Genomic DNA, 17,737 nt, shown 5'->3' with positions numbered 1-17,737 from the left:
TCTAATCCCAAACCCTAGGATCTCTCATCTGGTGGCGACAGTCCATTACAAAGAGACATTTTTATATACCTGGGGATCAGCATCTTTCTCTGGCATTGGACCAAAGTGACTGAGTATCCGATTCTTCAGAGATGATTTGAGCGAATGAAACCATGATGATGCTTGCTCATAGACACAATTATGTAATCCCATGAGCTCAGCATAATCGTCTCCTTGAACCTGAAAGTACCAAAGTGGAAATGAAGCACTCTGTATCTTCTCCACCACCCCCGAAGCTGCTGCTGACACTGACTCCCTTTGGGCATCCAGCCTGCCTCCCTAGGAAGGCTCACCCACCCGGCCTTCTCCTGTGTGGCGTGTGAAAGGCTCCTCAGCCAGAGGGTAGGCTGTGTGTAAATACTGCTGAAGGTGGAGGAAGGATAAAGTTTCCTCTGGGTCAATTAGCGGAAACAGCAAGACAGACAGAAAACCAGAGATGCCAACTGGCTTGAGTGGAGGCATGCTGTCAAACCAGCTTATGCTGTTTTATGCCTCTCTCCTTTTCATGTCTTATCTCTGGCTTCCCATTGCTCACTGGGAAAAGAGACATGAGTGTGTCTGTGTCTCACTGTGTGACTCTATTTTGCAAGTCAAATACATTCATTCATTGATCAAACATTTACTAATCTTGTACTATGTAGTGAATGTAAATATAAATGAACATGGGATTATTTACCTCTTCTTCTACCCATTAGTCCAGAACACCAAGGATTAACTGGACATGTTATCTTTCTGCTTTTTGGTATGATGAGCTATAGGGAAGAACTCTTAACCAGGCTGCACATTTAAAAATACAAACGTACGGGGGCTCCTGAGTAGCTCAGTCGGTTAAGCGTCTGCCTTTGGCTCAGGTCATGATCCCAGGGTCCTGGGATCGAGTGCCACATCAGGCTCCCTGAGCCTGCTTCTCCCTCTCCCTCTGCCTGCCATTCCCCCATTCCCCCTGCTTGTGCTCTCTGCCAAATAAATAAATAAAATCTTTAAAAAAAATACAAATGTACGTGAGAATCTACAATTATCTCAAAAGAAAAAGTTGGAAAATATGAATAAGTTGATACATAAAATGCACATGTGTAGATATCACTCTAGATCTATCCTTTGGTATCTCTGGCAGAGACCTAACTCCTAGGATGAATGGGCCCCAGATTTGTTGGTCTGGCTTGGCATTTCTCATGCATGAATACAACTCAGCAACTAAGCAGGGAAAGCCAGGACACGGGGTGCTCCTGGTGCCATTCTACAATCGAACAGCAATCCAGCAGCATTCAGTGTTGCTGGCACAATTTGGTGAGAAATCCCAAGGCCCCCAACAGTGCTGAGAAATTCTTTTGCAAACATCTTTGTGTGCCAAGCTACAGGGATAACCTGGCTTTGGGATTCTTGGCACTGGCCGCCCTCACCTTTTGGTCTTCAATGTATTCAATGTCGGCTGTATTGTAACCATCTCGCTGGCCCTGATGGAGGACCTTAAAGCGCCTCTTGCCTATGCTGTCCACCACCGAGCGGCCATCAGAAAAGAATTGAACATTTCTGATCTCCAGGATGCAGCCGTATTCCGCGAACCTGCTTAATAGGGTATGAGTAAAGACGTAAATTCTTGAGTCATTTCTGTGGCCTGGCCCTGAGCCATTTCTGTAATCCCAGGCTGTGCCTCAAGGGACTTCTGCCTATTTGCCTGTCCTGGGGTCCACAGCAGTAACTACACAACAGGCAGTGCCTGTGCAAAGAAAAATCTTTATGCAATAATATAACTGCTCCCGTGTACTGAGCAGATGCTATGTATTAGGTACTGCGCTCAGTGCTTTATATGCACTAACTCACCAATCCTCCCAACAAACCCAATGAGATAGGCACTATTATTGTACCCACTTTAAGGTAAGGAAATTGAGTCACAGAAGTAACTTGCCCAAAGTCAAACTTGCTCTAAGGCTGGAGCCAGAATATAAACCCAGGCAGTGTGACTCCAGGGCCCACAGTCTTACAGTAAAACAAATTTATAGTATATACCACTCTTTTAACAAAAGATTAATCCTGGGGTTCCTTTATATAGGCAGCCTATTACATGGTATACTAGGGGCCAAGGAGACCCTGGTCTCTACAAATACTCATGGTCATGAACTGACCAAATCTCAGGAGCTGTGCCTCCGCATCTCCGGGGAGCACTCCAAAGTAAACCCAAATCCCTCTCCACCCAAACCTCCCTTCACTCGACATAGTCCTCCACTTACCCTTTGACAGGATCTCCAAGGCACATGCCAAACTGCCTTGTGCCTGTCTCAATGCATCTACGAATCATCAGACGGTAACAAGGCTCAAAGACGTGCAGGGGACAAGGAACGGTGGGATAGGCCATAGTACACACGAAAATAGGCACGTTCTTATTTAAGCTGTCAGGAAGAGCAAATGACGTGGATTTCTCAAAGCAATGGAGCAGAACACAGAAAGGTTGGTCAAACGTCACCTTGTGGTTCCCCCAAGGAAGGCAAGGAGACCTCAAGTTTTGACGGCTGATAAAAAAATTCTGAGATGCAACCAACACTATGGGCTGAGTCCCATTACCTGGTGCAGAGGTTAGCCTAAGCGCTGAGAGATTGAAACTGATATTCTGTCCATTCTAATTTGGCTAAAGACATCCTCTAGTACCTTCACATTGTGGGCGAGAGCTATACCTCAGATTTTTTTTTTCATGCTCTCTACTCAGAACAATCTCTTCAGGTGTCGGGCTGGTGGTAAAGGTGGACCCAGCCCTCCAGGGGGATGGTGGAAAAATCTGTGCAAGGTCTCCATCAGCATCTCAAATCTGCAAAGCCCGCAGGAGATCTGCTTGGCAAGCCCAGCCAGAAGGAGGAGGGAGCAACAGAGAGGCAAGTGTAATCTAGCCCAGCGGATGCTCAAAAGCTCCTGTGCATCAGGCACCAGGGGCCCTTAAATCCAGACAACAGGCTGCAGGACCCCCCAGGACACTGGTATATTAGCTCTGGAGTTAGGACCCAGGAGTTTGCCCTTCAACAAGTGCCCATGAAGAAACAGACACACAGCCTAATGGGAAACCACCAACCGGGCCAGCTCCTCGTGGATCACTGTTCTCATCTTTGTCTGGTAAATCCAATACTGGAACCTATCAATAGATATAAGACCATCTGCCCAAATCCCCGAAGTATTCAGTTTATGATTTCTTTAAATAGATATCCCTCTAGTATATTCCAGTGTTTATTAATTAGACATTAAATGATATTGGAGGGAAGGGCTCAGAGAAACTCAAGGCGAATTTAAGAACCAGAAATAAAGATGCTCTGAGTAGATCTACTATAAGTCAATGAGAAAACAAAGGATTTCATTTCTAGCTTCTCAGGAAAACATATCATTTGAAGTGAGAGGCTCACTCAGACAAATTGGTGGCAGTTTCGAAATGTTCTCTACAGGGTGGGCAGAAAACCAGAGCAGCTTTTGCCGTCGGGCACCTCGCCCCCAGAATGCTGTGAGGATTCCACTGGGGATCGGGAGGTGGGAGGGCAGCAGTGGGAGAGGCGGAAGTGAGAGACTGCCTCCTGCTTTTTCTAAGCGAGCTGCTCTTCCAGTTGGGCGGAAGAGGCCTACTTCCATCCCCATCCTTACCCTGCATCTCCCACGTCCCTGGCAAAGGAAGCACAGAACAAGCAGCAGTCTCACTACTGCCATTCATTAAGTACTTACAACCCATTTGATCTTCATAACTAGTCTGTGAGGTAAGAACTGATCATTCCCAAGCTACAGATGAGGAAACTGAGGTCCAGAGAGGTCAAGTGACTTGCCCAAGGCCCTGAAGTATACTTGCTTTGTAGCAGAAGTGGGTCACAAGCCCAGGTCTGGCTGGCACCAAAATTCTTAACCTCATAGCACCTTCTTAAGTATTTGCAGTCTTCCGTACATGCTGTAAGTTCCCCTGATTTAGCTACTCCTATTTACTCCTACCAGCAACACCCAGTTACAAGTGCCAAGATGTGACCTGGTTGATGGTTTGACTTACGCTTCTTCAGTGGTGTGCTGGTAAATGCTGAACAACTGGCTTTTGGTTGGGGGAAGCTCTGGCTTATAGCATTTGCCAATTTCTATAGCGTAGACACTCTCACCAAGGCCAATGTCAAGCTACCAACATGATATCGCCAAGTGAGAAGTTAGGAAGAAATGTGCATATTCAGTTCTATGAGCTGCTGTGAGTGAAACTGAAAGGAGAAAAAAGAGAAACGCGCATGTACATACTTAGAAAGTTCTTCCATTTCTTCTTCATAAAGCCGCTTTCGTTCCTTGAGTTCTTCTGGAAGGAATTTAGCTATTAGCTCTTCCATTATGACATTTTTGCTATATTTTCTGGATGCCAAGCACTATGGGGGAACAGGGCAATGAGATATTATGCAGTCCTCAGAAAAACACAAAGCGCATCTGATGTAATCAGTAGAATAGTTGAATGACCCACATATTGGAGTAATTTGGACCCACACATTAGCAGCTGGTAACATCATAATGCATATATTCTCTGCATGTTACATGTGACTAATCACTTTTATAATTAGGCAAAATATTTTAACAAGGGAAAAAGACCTGCATTGAAGTTCTAAAAATCTCATAGCTTCCCTAAAACACTCAAATTGAGATTATGTTCTTGTCAAAAAAAGAGGGGGGGGCCGGATCCTTCCCTTTCCTTTTTCTGGTTACTGCATTTACAAGCTCGCAAAAATGGTCTCCATCTGGGATATACTGAAAGTCTGGTCAAAATGTTTGGGGAACGAAAAAGCCACTTTCAAACATTGATCTTTTCCTGACCTGTCCCACCCCTACCGCACCCCACCCCAATGCTTGGCTTCTGGATACTGCCAGTCTAAATATTCATCCCCCCCATCCCCACTTTAGCTAAAAACAAAACAAAACAGCTAAATACTGGTGATTTTGTCTATTTGTTTTTTAGATATACCATCTAGGTTATCACTGAAATTATGTTATAAACCATGATTTCAGAACCACACTCAGGTCCATCTGTCACTAATACTATCCTCCCAAACACTCCTACTCCATGCATATCCAGGGATCCTTAAGCAGTGGGAATTCAACTGTGTGAACCAGACAATGAGAGTTAAAAACATCTGCGAATTGCTTGCTGTGGACACTACCCACAGAGACCCAGCAGGGGGAGCTCCTGAGTATAAAACTGCTGGTTTGAGACCATTTTTCCTTTCCGAGTATGAGCTATCTGTGTCTATTCTGCAGTGACCATGATTGGCATAAAATATTTTTCTTTCTTGGAAATGGTATAAGTGCGCCCCTGTGTCAATACACAGAGATAGATGAGAATATTTTCTAGCCTCTGAGTCCGGGACCCTACAGCATCTGCTCTTAGGATGCCTTTTCAGCCACTGCCATCGCCTGACAGCAGGAGATCAACTGCTTTGCCCAGTCCCAGTCTTTGGGGAAAAGCAATGACTCAGGAGGTTGCTAATCCAGACTCCTCCGCTGATGTTAAAACAAAAACCCAGGAAAGGCACATACTAAAATGTTAACAGTGGTTTTCTCCAGGTGCTGAGCATGAGTAGATTTTTCTTCTTTCTGCTTATTTGAATATTGTAGCGTCACCACAACACAAATGTATTGTTTAAGTATAAGGACCATGGGCTCCTCACCCACAATCAGGCCAGCAGATCCCACTTCCTGATCTAGGCACGGTGTGACAAGTGAGCCTCCCCGCCAACCCCACACACCGCCCCCCAGGGTTATCCTGGATGATTATTTCACTCCATTCCCTTAGTTCAAATGTTTGGGTGTTGAGAAAGCTCAACAGGTGATTTCTTTGGACCTACATTCACCTAGAGATAGTCTTGCATCTCTGGCCTCTCCTCGGGGACAACAGGGGTCAAGGAACATTAAGATTGACTGTAATGTGTCCTGCACAAGTCCCCAAGGGAGGGAAAACAAGATGGGCTCCCAGGTATTCCTGTGCTATAGGCAATTCCATCAGGTCCACCTGAAAAACAATGGTGGCAGCCTGTGTGGTTCCTTTCAGAGGATCTGGAAGCTGCAGAGCTTGTCAAGTAGCCAAATGTCTGCTAATAAGTACAGCAGCTCCTGGGGGTGGGGCGTGGAACAGAGACCACACTGAAGGTCTGTGAGGTTTTTCTGGGGACCTGGGAGTGATCCCTTCAAACCACAGAATAAACATTGATGATGAGAAGACATCAGAGTTCATCTAGACCAAGCCCAGAGAGGACAGAGGATTCACCTAAGATTGCAGTGAATCGGGTGCCATGATAGGCTTAGCACCTAGCAGGATCCCTGCTTACCATCAATTTAATACTTTTGTTTCCATCACAAATTAATTTCACTATTTACAGTTCATAAAAACCTAGATGTTGCCCCATTTTCCTGAAGGACTTTGTGAAGAGGGGAGGGGGAGCTCTAAGACAGGAAAAATAGACAGATGGCCTGAGGGAGTATTTTGCCCAAGCACAGTGCACTGGCTTGGGAGCCAACAGGACACCATTTTAGTTTCCAGTTGCAGATAAGCTAACCTAATCAAGAAAGAAAGAATGTCTTACCTGTGCAAGACCATCTTTGCACAATGGACACTTTGCATTGTGATCTAGGCATCTTTCAAGGCATTTTAAACAAAATGTATGCCCACAAGGTGTGGTGACTGGCTCATAGAATAATCTGAAATTTAGGAATCAAAATGGAAGAAACATGCAATAAGACAAAAAATAAAAGACAGAGCTACTCAATGTTAAGGTTTCATAGTATTATTAGGAAAATTCTGTGTAAGGGGAGGGGTCTTTCCTTTTTTCAAATAATTCCCTGCTGTTGTTGCACTTAGAAAAGCATTTGCTTTTTTATTTCTGAGGTGGATTTTTAAAATAATGCATTTATCAACATTTATGACATAGCTAGATCATCTTGTAACATCAGTTCTAGTCAGTCTCTTCTGACTGGCATCCAGATTGTTTTTCCCTGTCAGGTCCCAGAAAAATAGAGATTAGTGCCCAGAGTGTCTGAATAGATTACGTTCTAAAATATTTAGCCAATCTGTTCACCTAAGGATATGGAAACACAGAGACAGATAAACACACACACTCTTGTCTCACACATTTACTCATTTAAGTACTTTATATCATATATACAATGGAAAAAGACTTGGTTTGTTTGTTAATCTTGATTCCATTTTTCACCTAAGCAATATTTACTGCCTGGAGAATCTCAAAATTGTACCTGTAACAAATACATAACTGTCTTTTGTACGAATGGATCATTTTCTTAGAGGCAGTAAAGTAATACTGTCAATGTGCTTACTGATAGACACACACACACATGTATATACACACATATGTAGGTCTGCATCCATATACTTCAATTAGATCCTACTTTAATTGCTTTGCAGGAGCTGGATATTTTCAAAGCAATCTGGGGAATCTTTTTAAAAGCTGTTCTGTACATTCAGAGATTCATGGATTTACTTTGCTTAAAAAGAAAGGCTCACCTGCAGCAGGACCACTGGGTGGGGGCAGCTGAAGATGGTGGTTCAGAAGTGGGGCTCCCGCTCACCAAAGGACAGACAGAAGGGAAAGACAGATGCCTGACCAGCCTATTTTGACCTCACAAGAGTGTTCAGTTGAGAGGAAGAGGCAGCCAGCTGCACAGCCCCCTCGTGTGGCCAGGAGGTGCAACGACAGCCTGGCGCACACAGACTGAGCAGAAGAATCAAAATGTCAGAGATGACAAGTACTCCCCGGAAAAAATTGAACCCACTAACCAGAATGAAACTGAGGTCCAGAGGGGAGGAAGTCGCTTACATGTTGGCAGATGAAAGTCTATCCAATTTCCACCTTCCAGTCGTGTGCACTTTCTGTTAAAACAATGATTCTCAACCACTGCCGTGTGTGAGAATCACCTGGGAGTTTTTTCTTTAAAGAACTTTATTGATGTATAATTGACATGCATAAACTGCACATACTTAAAGTTTACAATTTGGTAAGTTTTAACATATGTGCACACCTATGAAACAGTCTCCACAATCCAGGTCATGAACATCCCTTTGTAAGTCCTACCTCCTGCTCCGCACCCCCCAACCCCCACCATCACCTGGGGAACTTTTAAAAATTACAGATGCCAGGGACCACACTTGCAGGGATGCAGATCAGTTGGCCCAGGGTAAGGGCTAGGCACCAGGATTTTTTTTAAAGCTCCTGGGTGGGTTTAATGTGCAGCCAGGATTGAAAATCACTGTATTATACAATCCTACTAATCTCTGATTAGGTGAATCTTCTGTATTGGTCTCCAAACCTAATTATCAGAGCTACCTGTAGAGCTTTAAAAACACAGACATGGTGAAGCTCCACTGGATAAAGTTTGCGATTTAGCGGGTCAAAGAGAGGGACAGAGATTTGGTATTTTTTTTTTTTTAAAGATTTTATTTATTTATTTGACAGAGAGACAGCGAGAGCTGGAACACAAGCAGGGGGGAATGGAAGAGGGAGAAGCAGGCTTCCCGCCGAGCAGGGAGCCCGATGCGGGGCTCGATCCCAGGACCCTGGGATCATGACCTGAGCCGAAGGCAGACGCTTAACGACTGAGCCACCCAGGCGCCCCGAGATTTGGTATTTTTAACAAGCCAATGAAAGTCTAGCAGCTGCTGGCACATTCCCCTCTTTCTTGATTAAAAAAAATTCTCGTGGAATATGAGGGGAAAGCCGTCTTGTGGGGAAGAAATGAATAGTTTCTTAAGAGAAATCAGTTTAAACTTAACAAGCTATCCACAAAACAGATTCTCACTTATTCGTTCAGCAAACGTGCTCTGTGTGCTGACACAGAGCTAGGTGCTGGCAATATGACAAGTACAAGAAGGCATCTGACTTCTAGGAGACGAAAGGACAGACATTGAACAGGTCACTGAAAAGGTGATATTTAATAAGTCCATACCAGTACAAATAAAAATTGTTAAAATGTTGAAATTAAAAAAAAAAAAAAGCAAATGAAGGTCTGGAGTAGGAGAGAGGCTTTTGATAGATTCACTTTTTCTACGTTTTGAATGTTATACTCTTGTTTCAGAAAGTAGCTCATTTGTTTAACAGAATTAATAAATTTTAGTTATTACATTGGCCAAAAAGTAATATTCGTTTTCAAAAACACTATGATGGAGGTCCTAACCAGTGTACTAAGGCAAGAAGAAAAAACTAAAAGTATGAGGCTTACAACGGAAAAAACCAAATCTGTCACTATTCACACATGGTGTGATGGTGAACTGGTCAAATCTAAAAGAATCTACAGGGGGTACTGGGTGGCTCAGTCAGTTGAGCGTCCAACTCTCGGTTTCAGCTCAGGTAGTGATCTCAGGGTCATGAGATCAAGCCTCGTGTCAGGCTCTGCGCTCAGCATGGAGTCTGCTTAAAGACTGCCTCTCCCCCTGCCCTCCCCCGCACCCCCTTTCTCTAAAACACATAATTTTTTTAAAATAAAAAATCTACAGAACGATTATTAGAATTCATAAGAATTGATAGTATTAGCAAGGATGTTAGATAAATACACACACACGATTGTATTCTATATACCAGCAAAAAACATAAGAAAACACATTTTTTAAAAAAGTAACATTTAGGGGCGCCTGGGTGGCTCAGTTAAGCGACTGCCTTCGGCTCAGGTCATGATCCTGGAGTTCCGGGATCGAGTCCCACATCAGGCTCCCTGCTCAGCAGGGGTTCTGCTTCTCCCTCTGATCCTCTTCCCTCTCGTGCTCTCAGTCTCTCATTCTCTCTCTCTCTCAAATAAATAAATAAAATCTTTAAAAAATAAATAAATAAAAAAGTAACATTTACAATCACGTTTAGAAATCAAGTGCCCAGGAATAAATCCAACAAAAGTTGTACGAGACCTCTGATGGAAAGAACTGTAAACATCTCATCGAAGAGAAGTAAAGAAGACCTGATTAATCCCGATAAAAATCCCAATGGCTTATTTCACATGTTTGTTTTTATGGAACTTGCCAAGTTGATTTCTAAACTGTATAAGGCAAGGCAAAGGGTCAAGAAGAGTGGAGACACTTCTAAGAGCAGCAGTGTGGGAGGCCTTGCTCTACCAGACGTCAGACCTTATTACGAAGCCGTAGTGATTAAAACAGTATAGGGCTAGCACAAGGACAAACAGACCCGTGAATAGAATAGAAAGCCCAGGAATAGACCCAGACCCAGACTCTTGATTTATGACAACTGTGGCACTTTAAAGCAGAGGGGGGTTTTCAATACATGAATAGCATTCTCAATAAATGCTACTTGGGATAGCTGGCTGGCCAGATGGGGAAATGAAGTTGGGCCATCTCTCACACCATACCCAAAAGTCACTTCCATGTGGGCTGGAAAGGTAAATGTGAAACAGTGAAGTTTTTAGAAGACACAATAGAATATCTTGATGACCTCAAGGTAAAAGAAAAAAGATTTTTTAGGCAAGACATGGACAAGGAAAAAAACCGCCACTAACTATAAACGAAAAGATTGATAGTTTTCATTGCATTAAAATGAAGAACTTGTAAGGTCACCAGAAGATGCCATTAAGAGAGCAAAAAGGCAAGCCACAGCGGGAGAAGGTATTTGCAGCATGCTTGACTAACAGAGGACTTATGTCTCCAACATACATAAAGCTCCTGTAAGTCAGTAAGACAAGGAGAGATAACCCAATCCAATACGGGCCAAGATTTATAAGCACTGCTAATAGCAACGCTGGCCATAAAAGCTCCAAACTAGGAACAACCCAAATATCCGTCTATAACAGAACTGACAAAGAAACTGTGGTAGATTCTTACAATGGGCCACTGTAAATGAATGAAAATGAACAAACTCTACCAATGTGCAGCAACACGAATAAACCATAATTCTGTGGAAAAGAAGCCAGCACAAAAAGAAACATGTTCTGGATAGTTCAATTTATATAAAGTGCTTTAGAAATAGGTAAAACTAAATTACGCCATGTAGAGATGCATGCATGGGTGGTAAACCTGTTTTTAAAAAGAAGAGAGAAAAGTCAGGATAGTCGTTTCAGCAGGCAAGGGGCAAGGGGTCGTGATTCGGGAGCGGCACCAGGAGGCTTCTGGGGTCCTGGCCACGTTTCATTTCTTGAACTGAGAAGGACTGCGTGAGTATCCTCTCGACAGAATTTTGTTAAGAGAACAGAATTTTAATTTTATGTACTTTTCCACCGTGTGTATTTCACAATTTAGAATGGTTCTCACAAGTGTGATTTGCAGGCTGATTTGGAAACCATTGCTGTGATCTCCTGGAGCAGCCAAATCAGAAAGTCTCCCTTCCTCAGTAATTTGAGTCCTATGAATCTGAAAACTTGTTACACATTAGTCAATGACACTAATGATGATGATGATTGAGGAATTTGTACCTGCTAAACTGTTTTTCCTGAGAACTTCAAAATCGGGCCTTTTGTAAAATAGCAGTGATATCGCTGGCTAATTAACTGCAACAAATACTGACATTTAATAGCAGATGAACGAAACAGACACAAAAGGAAACAGCAACTTTTAGCAAGAACTGTGATTAAAATGCCCCGATCTGAGTGGTCGCAGACAAAAAGGCTGCTACAGATGCTGCATAATGACTGCTTTGAAATAATTCAAAGTTCAGATGCTCAGAATCTATCATCTTTCAAGACTCAAGTCACTTCTATGTTCAGGGATACTCTGCTCCTCTACAAAGGCTGACGGAGTAAGGTGACAAGAAACAGGTGGAGTATATTTCTCTTGCTATTCTTGGTGTGTGTAATACTGTTTTTCATATAAATTAACTTCATATATTACTACTGAGGAAATTAAAACTCAGACAGGTGAAATGACTTGCCCAAGGTCACACAGCTAGCTAGGAAGGAGCAGGGCTTGGGGTGTGAAGTCACACCTTATTTCCAAGCACATCTTCCTGCTCCACTCTCTGACACAGCTGCGACAGTGTGCACATCTCTATCTAGAACAGACATCATCCATCCGTGTGTAGATGCATGTACTGACAACACAGTTTTCTCTCTCCCTCTCTCTCTCCCCACCCCAGAAAGAGAGAGAAAGAGAGAGAGAGAGAGAGTGAGAGAACTCTGTATATATAGATAGAGCTAGAAATAGGTATATACTTGAAGTCCTCTACCTTTTATTTACCACTTTAGGTAATGATTGCAGGAAACACTTCAGGGAGGCATTTATAAATCAGACTAGAGCCAGATTTTCTCACAAGAAAGCATTTTACATTGTCACAGTGGTGGAGTAAACAATAGTAATAATAAATGTTTTCAGTTAGATGTCAGCCCAGATAAAATGCTTGGCTTGTCTGGAAATAGCTATCTTTTCCCACCAGTTACATCCTTGTATTGTGTTCTTCTGCTATCAAATGAGTGCGAGGAGGGACTGAGAAGGAGCGGGGTGGAGAGAGAGAAAGAAAAAGAGAGAGGGAAGGAAGGAGAGAGACGGGGGGGGTGGGGAACAGACTCCTTAACACCCAGCTATTTGAGTAGCTAAAACTAGGTTAAATACAAAGTTTTCATTTCAATCGACAAAGAGGTCACTGGGCCATCAGGTAACTGGTTCAAATATCAAACATTCTTGTTCCACATCTCAAAATATCTTTTTGTCACCCCAAAGGCGCTGTTCCACAACAGCCCCAGCGGTGGCCCCCAGTGGCGAGAGTATCCAGCTGGCTAAATCTTAAGGGAAGGTTTCCAGTCACGAAAGACTGAGGGGCAGAGTTCTGAGGGGCTGGAATTAGGAAACAACTTCCCTCAACAGAGTTCTCCCAGTCCAGCCGGGGGACTTGGGAGATTGGAAAGTGTCTCATTAATGCACGCTCCAATTCTTGTGCCATTCACTTTTTCCACCCTTTTCCCAGCAAGATGTACAAGTGGCTCCCGAGTTTCCCTCTAGAGTCACATGAACCTCACACTCCAACTTGCCTTCTACTAATGCAGCGCCATGGGACTGGATTTCATTCTAGAAACTTGTAGAGGAGATACAAATGCCTAGTTTCATGACCCAGCAGATGGTTTGGAAATATCTCAACCCTTAGACACCCTCTCCCTCAAAGACACATGAGGGTCATAATAGAACCTGACAATAATCCTAATGACAATAAAAAGGAAAAAAAGCCCTAGAGAGGTGGAAACAGGAACTTTGTCAAGACTGTATTCAAACTAAAGCATGTATATGAACCGCCTGTCAACCTCTGATTTCTGCTTTACAAACCCTGTTAGAAGGGGAGCTCCATGCTTCTGACCAAGGGCTACAGTTTTTTTTAAAGATTTTATTTATTTATTTGAGAGAGAGAGGGAGAGAGCACAAGTTGGGGAGGGGCAGAGGGGGAGAGAGAGAGAGAAAGAGAGAAGCAGACACCCTGCTGAGTGGGGACCCCCCAACGCAGGGCTCGATCCAAGGACCCCAAGATTATGACCTGAGCCAAAGGCAGACGCTTCACCGACTGAGCCACCCAGGTGCCCCAAGGGCTACAGTTAAGAGCCTTGGGGTCAGAAATGCCCTCTGGACTTGGCAGGTTCCTTTGTACCCTGAGGCATCTGGAGTCCCCTTAAAACTTACCAGCCTATACGACAGCTACCCCAGACAAAGCTGGGCTTTTGTTTTGAAGTCTCATTTAGAACAGAGGGGCAGGGTAAGGGAAATAATGGCTTTTAAACTCAGGGTGAGCAAACCAGAAGGGGGTCTTATCCTCTTGGTGTTTATTTCTTGGAGCAAATTTCTAACTCTTCTCTGAAGCCCCCTGTTGAGATCAGGGACAAACAAGATGAAAGGGAGAAAGCAGAGGAAACAGAACAAAAGAACTCCAACCTCAGAATTCTGAGCCCTCAGCAAAAACACAAACAGGATGAGTCTGTGTGTTTGATTTTTTGTTGGCTGGACGTTGGGAGGAGTATTAAGGAGGATACGTCCAGCAAAGACCTGGGCTTTCTGAACAAGTTAAACCGAGTCTGGCAAAGTCTGACACCTGAAAGACTGTGGCTTAGAAGTCCGATGGCGGAGGCCCATTTCTCTGCTTGCAAGCAGAGTTTCTGCCTCATACCTTGGCTCCACCATGACCAACCTGGCGCTTTGTTGTGAGGGGGACACAGGGAGATGGCCAAAGGGAACTGGTTACAAAGCCCACCCCACTCTCACCCACTCCACCTAAAGCTCCCCGATTGTATCTGGAAGGCTTTCTTTCGGTGCTGCTGCATTCATCTGCTGAACTGTTCGTTTTCAGGTCTGCCCGAGCTCAGGAGCAAATATGACAATTCAGTTATTTTTAAGAGAAAGTAAAAGTACATGTCCAGGTAATGGTCTCCTTACTCATTTTTATGTGGATAAGAAAAGTCCTTCTGAATACAAATGCATGTGATTGATATGGAAGGCATACGTGCTGGCAGAGGGCAAGAAAACATCTCAGGATCCTTGGGTGGCTGGATCCCACTGTGTGGTAGACCACAGGATTTTTCTTGACATCTCTTGGGTCAACCATCTTAACAACTTTTATGCAAATGTCTCAGCCTTCTTTTAATGCTATTTTGGGGGGAAAAAAGACACTTTTGAGAATCTACTGAAATCTGTGGACCTTTGTTTGAAAACACACACACACACACACACACATTTTTGCATACAACTTCAGGGAATTCACAGATCTTTTAGAATCCACACATAGAACTTCCTCAGGGGTCTGTGGGCCTAAAGTTAAAGAATCTCAGGTCTAGAAAAAGAGTTAACATTTATGGAGTATTTACTATGTCAGGCACTATTCTAAGTGTTTTAAATAGATTCTCTCAATTAATCATAACAACCTCATAGGGTAGGTACTACTCTTCTCTATTTTACTGACAAGAAAACAGTGGCAGAGAAAATCACTTGCTCTAGGTCAAACAGCCAGTAAGTGGCAGAGCCAGGGTTCAAGCCCAGGCCGTCTGGCTTTGGAGCTCCTCCTCGTAGCCACCAAGTCACAGCTGTGAAAGGAAACAAACGAAAGTACTTTTTTTCACAAAGCCCAAGCTTGTACCAGCTTCCTTTTTTTCTGAGGGGGGTGGGCAGGTGTATGGATAATTTGCTTCCCTGCTGGATACAGAAGGGATGCCTGGCCAAGTAGTACATGCCTACTACTAATATTGTTCAAACGAAAACCAGTCAGGCCCTCTACTTGGCTTCCAAAGAATAGGCCTGTGGTATTGACATTAGCCCTTGAGCTTTGAGATCTTGATCCAGTAGTTGAGATTAGTTCCAGGGTCATGAACTCAAAATACCTACAGTACCAGGAAAGTAATGCAAACATGAGACACAGGCAGTTGGGAGAGAGGGGAACCACAGCTAACTGGAGAGTGTATGCCCTATTGCCAAGCATTCACATTTAACAACAACCAAAAAAAAAAGTCCCATGAAGGCCAAACTAAAGACATTCAGAGTGTGGCCATCAGTCTGTGACCTCTGACTAGACCATCTCCTCCCCACTGTTTAGGTATTTCCAAGTCAGGAGTGCAGGGAATATAATCTGTAAGCAAGGGACACAAGCTAGCCCGTGTGACAAACAACAGCGTGATTTGCATTCTGTTAGAACCACGCTTTTCCGTGCTAACCAACCAAACAATAGGTCACTAGCCGAAAGGTCCAGACTCCCCAGAAGAAGAAGGTCCAGGCAATAGGTGATAGCCCCCATCACGTACCTCATACATAGGGCGCATTCGAGGTCAGACGCATCCACAGAGGATGGCAGTGGAGCACTGACAGCAGCCTCGGCCCGCTGCTCAGCCGGAGGGTCTGCGATTTAAGAAAGCAGTAAGTCAGAGATGGACCAACCCTGCTCTCACAGACAGCACTCCCGAGGCAGAAGAACCCCATCAGTCTTTCAGCTTGCCACTCTCAGCCTGCCTCCGAGAGGGTAGATTCAGGGGCCACCTGAGCCACCGCGAATGGGGTACCCCGAAGGAGGCTCCGGGAGGCTGCCGGCAGCCCCACAGGAAGAAAAATGTGAGGCCGGGAATGTCCAAGAGCCCTGCGGCCTGGACTCCGATGCAACGGGCACCTCACTGGACAGAAGTAGCAGCAGTTCCACGGTCCGTGCCAGGCCTTCAAGGCTGGTCCTGAATCCCGCCACTGCCAGCCTGCCCTGGGAAGATGGGGGGCGGCTGCAAGGCCTGAACACACCTCCCTGCTCCTCCGGTCCTGGAGTGGAGACGAGGGTGGGGGCAGGCGGGCCTGGAAGGAGGGGACACCATCAAGGGCGTGAGGCGTCATTACTCGAAACGGGGCCTGACCTTATGCCTTGGCTTTTCCTTATTATTAGTGGACCCCGAAGTGTGCTAGGTACCGTGTGGGCTCTCCCAGAGGCCTCACGGTGCCCCGAGGTGGCGGAGCTCAGTGCCAGAGCTGGGCTGCGCATCCAGAGCCCGTGGAGCCCACGGAGCCCTCCGACGGAGGCCAAGTAACCCGCGGGCGCAGGTGAGCCCCGGCACCTCCTCCAGGCCCCTTCCTCCCTGGGTAGAGTCGTACCTGGCTTCAAGGCTTTAGTAGGCACCTCTGGGTCTTGGGTTCCACTTTGACAACGCTTCCTTTTCTTTTCTTGGCATTTGCCAGCCTTGGCGGAGGCGGCGTCCGCCTTCTCCTCCTTGTCTCTTGCCTGGCCTTTCTGGTCGCCTCGCTGCCCCTCCCCCTCTACTTTAACTGGGTTTGCCAGGCTGCTGCCGTCTCCCCCCGCCGCCGCTTCCTCCTGACTAGAACAGTGTGGGAGCTCCGGCTTTTCCTGGACGAAGAAAGAGCCAAATGTCAGTATCCCCTTAAGACCAGCACCGTCCATCCTCTGACATTGCTACCCACCGGGGACAGAGAGAAAACTACGTAGCCCTGATCACTGAGGGGACACACAGCTTAACTGGGGGGCAGTGAGAAGACCTATTTCCTCCTTCTGGCCACACAGCATCACCAATGAAGGCATGCCGGGCCTGGGTGAAACGGAAGAACTTCCCTAGGCAAGGATGGAAAGGTGTATAGAGGACAGACACCTTGGGCCGTGGTGAAGGGGACAGATAGAGAGTGGGGCACCCGCCCCTCTCCTGGCCAAATCTTTCCCCAGTTACTACCTGAGGGAAACCAAGGCACACAGTGAGGGTAGATCCTATCACTCAATCGCCGGCCGCTCTCACGGCCACTCCAGGCCATCTGCAAGCCCCACACCAGCTCCAAAAGGACTTCCGCTAAGGCTTTGGCACAGGTGTGTTCACAGGCCTGCGGAGTCACCTCAGGTTCCAGAGCTCTTTGTTACACTAGTCCAAAGAACTCCGTGTTATACTAGTCAAAAGACAAACTACTCTTTCGACTAGATTTTGAGTGAGAAGTCTGAAAAAGAGACAAGTCATTTGGTAAAATGACCAATAATGTCTCTAGCCTTTTCAAGAATTTTTGTCCGGGAGAGAGCATTTGAAAATGAATCTAGAAATAAATCCAATGACAAGGTGTTTGTGCAGATTTATCTGGAGAACCCTGAACTCTACTCTAAATCCATAGTCCACAGGTCCAAATGCTCATGTTGTTTTCTTTCCTTCCAACCCCTAGCCCCTCAAAATGGTAGATAGATGGAAAATGGGGAGTGTATAGTCGGGAGAGAACAGTGAGGCAAGAAGAAAAAGGATGTGGGTTTTCTCAGGCTCTAACCTGGGGAGTTCAGGGGATCTGCAGCACAAC

At 45.1% G+C, this 17,737-nt stretch overlaps 1 protein-coding gene across 4 annotated transcripts in view; it reads right to left on the bottom strand.

The window, feature by feature from the left end:
- LONRF3 (LON peptidase N-terminal domain and ring finger 3) overlaps positions 1–17,737 on the bottom strand; it is a 39,309-nt gene that overhangs the window by 8,439 nt on the left and 13,133 nt on the right. For 2 of the 4 annotated variants that reach the window (XM_035007778.1, XM_035007796.1), the window contains 7 exons: positions 16,550–16,799; positions 15,724–15,817; positions 6,603–6,717; positions 4,279–4,400; positions 2,268–2,426; positions 1,440–1,605; positions 70–219 (listed from right to left, as the gene is read on the bottom strand). In XM_035007778.1, the coding sequence (XP_034863669.1) occupies positions 70–219; positions 1,440–1,605; positions 2,268–2,426; positions 4,279–4,400; positions 6,603–6,717; positions 15,724–15,817; positions 16,550–16,799 (1,056 nt within the window). The remainder of the gene's footprint in view (positions 1–69; positions 220–1,439; positions 1,606–2,267; positions 2,427–4,278; positions 4,401–6,602; positions 6,718–15,723; positions 15,818–16,549; positions 16,800–17,737) is intronic. The other 2 variants (XM_035007787.1, XM_035007804.1) reach the window with 1 other exon arrangement.

The sequence above is a fragment of the Mirounga leonina genome, unplaced genomic scaffold (genome assembly GCF_011800145.1).
Source record: "Mirounga leonina isolate KUSES-001 unplaced genomic scaffold, KU_Mleo_1.0 Mir_101664, whole genome shotgun sequence".
Lineage (NCBI taxonomy): Eukaryota > Metazoa > Chordata > Mammalia > Carnivora > Phocidae > Mirounga > Mirounga leonina.
Note: the sequence above shows the minus strand (reverse complement) of the source record. Positions and strands in the feature narration are given on the sequence as shown.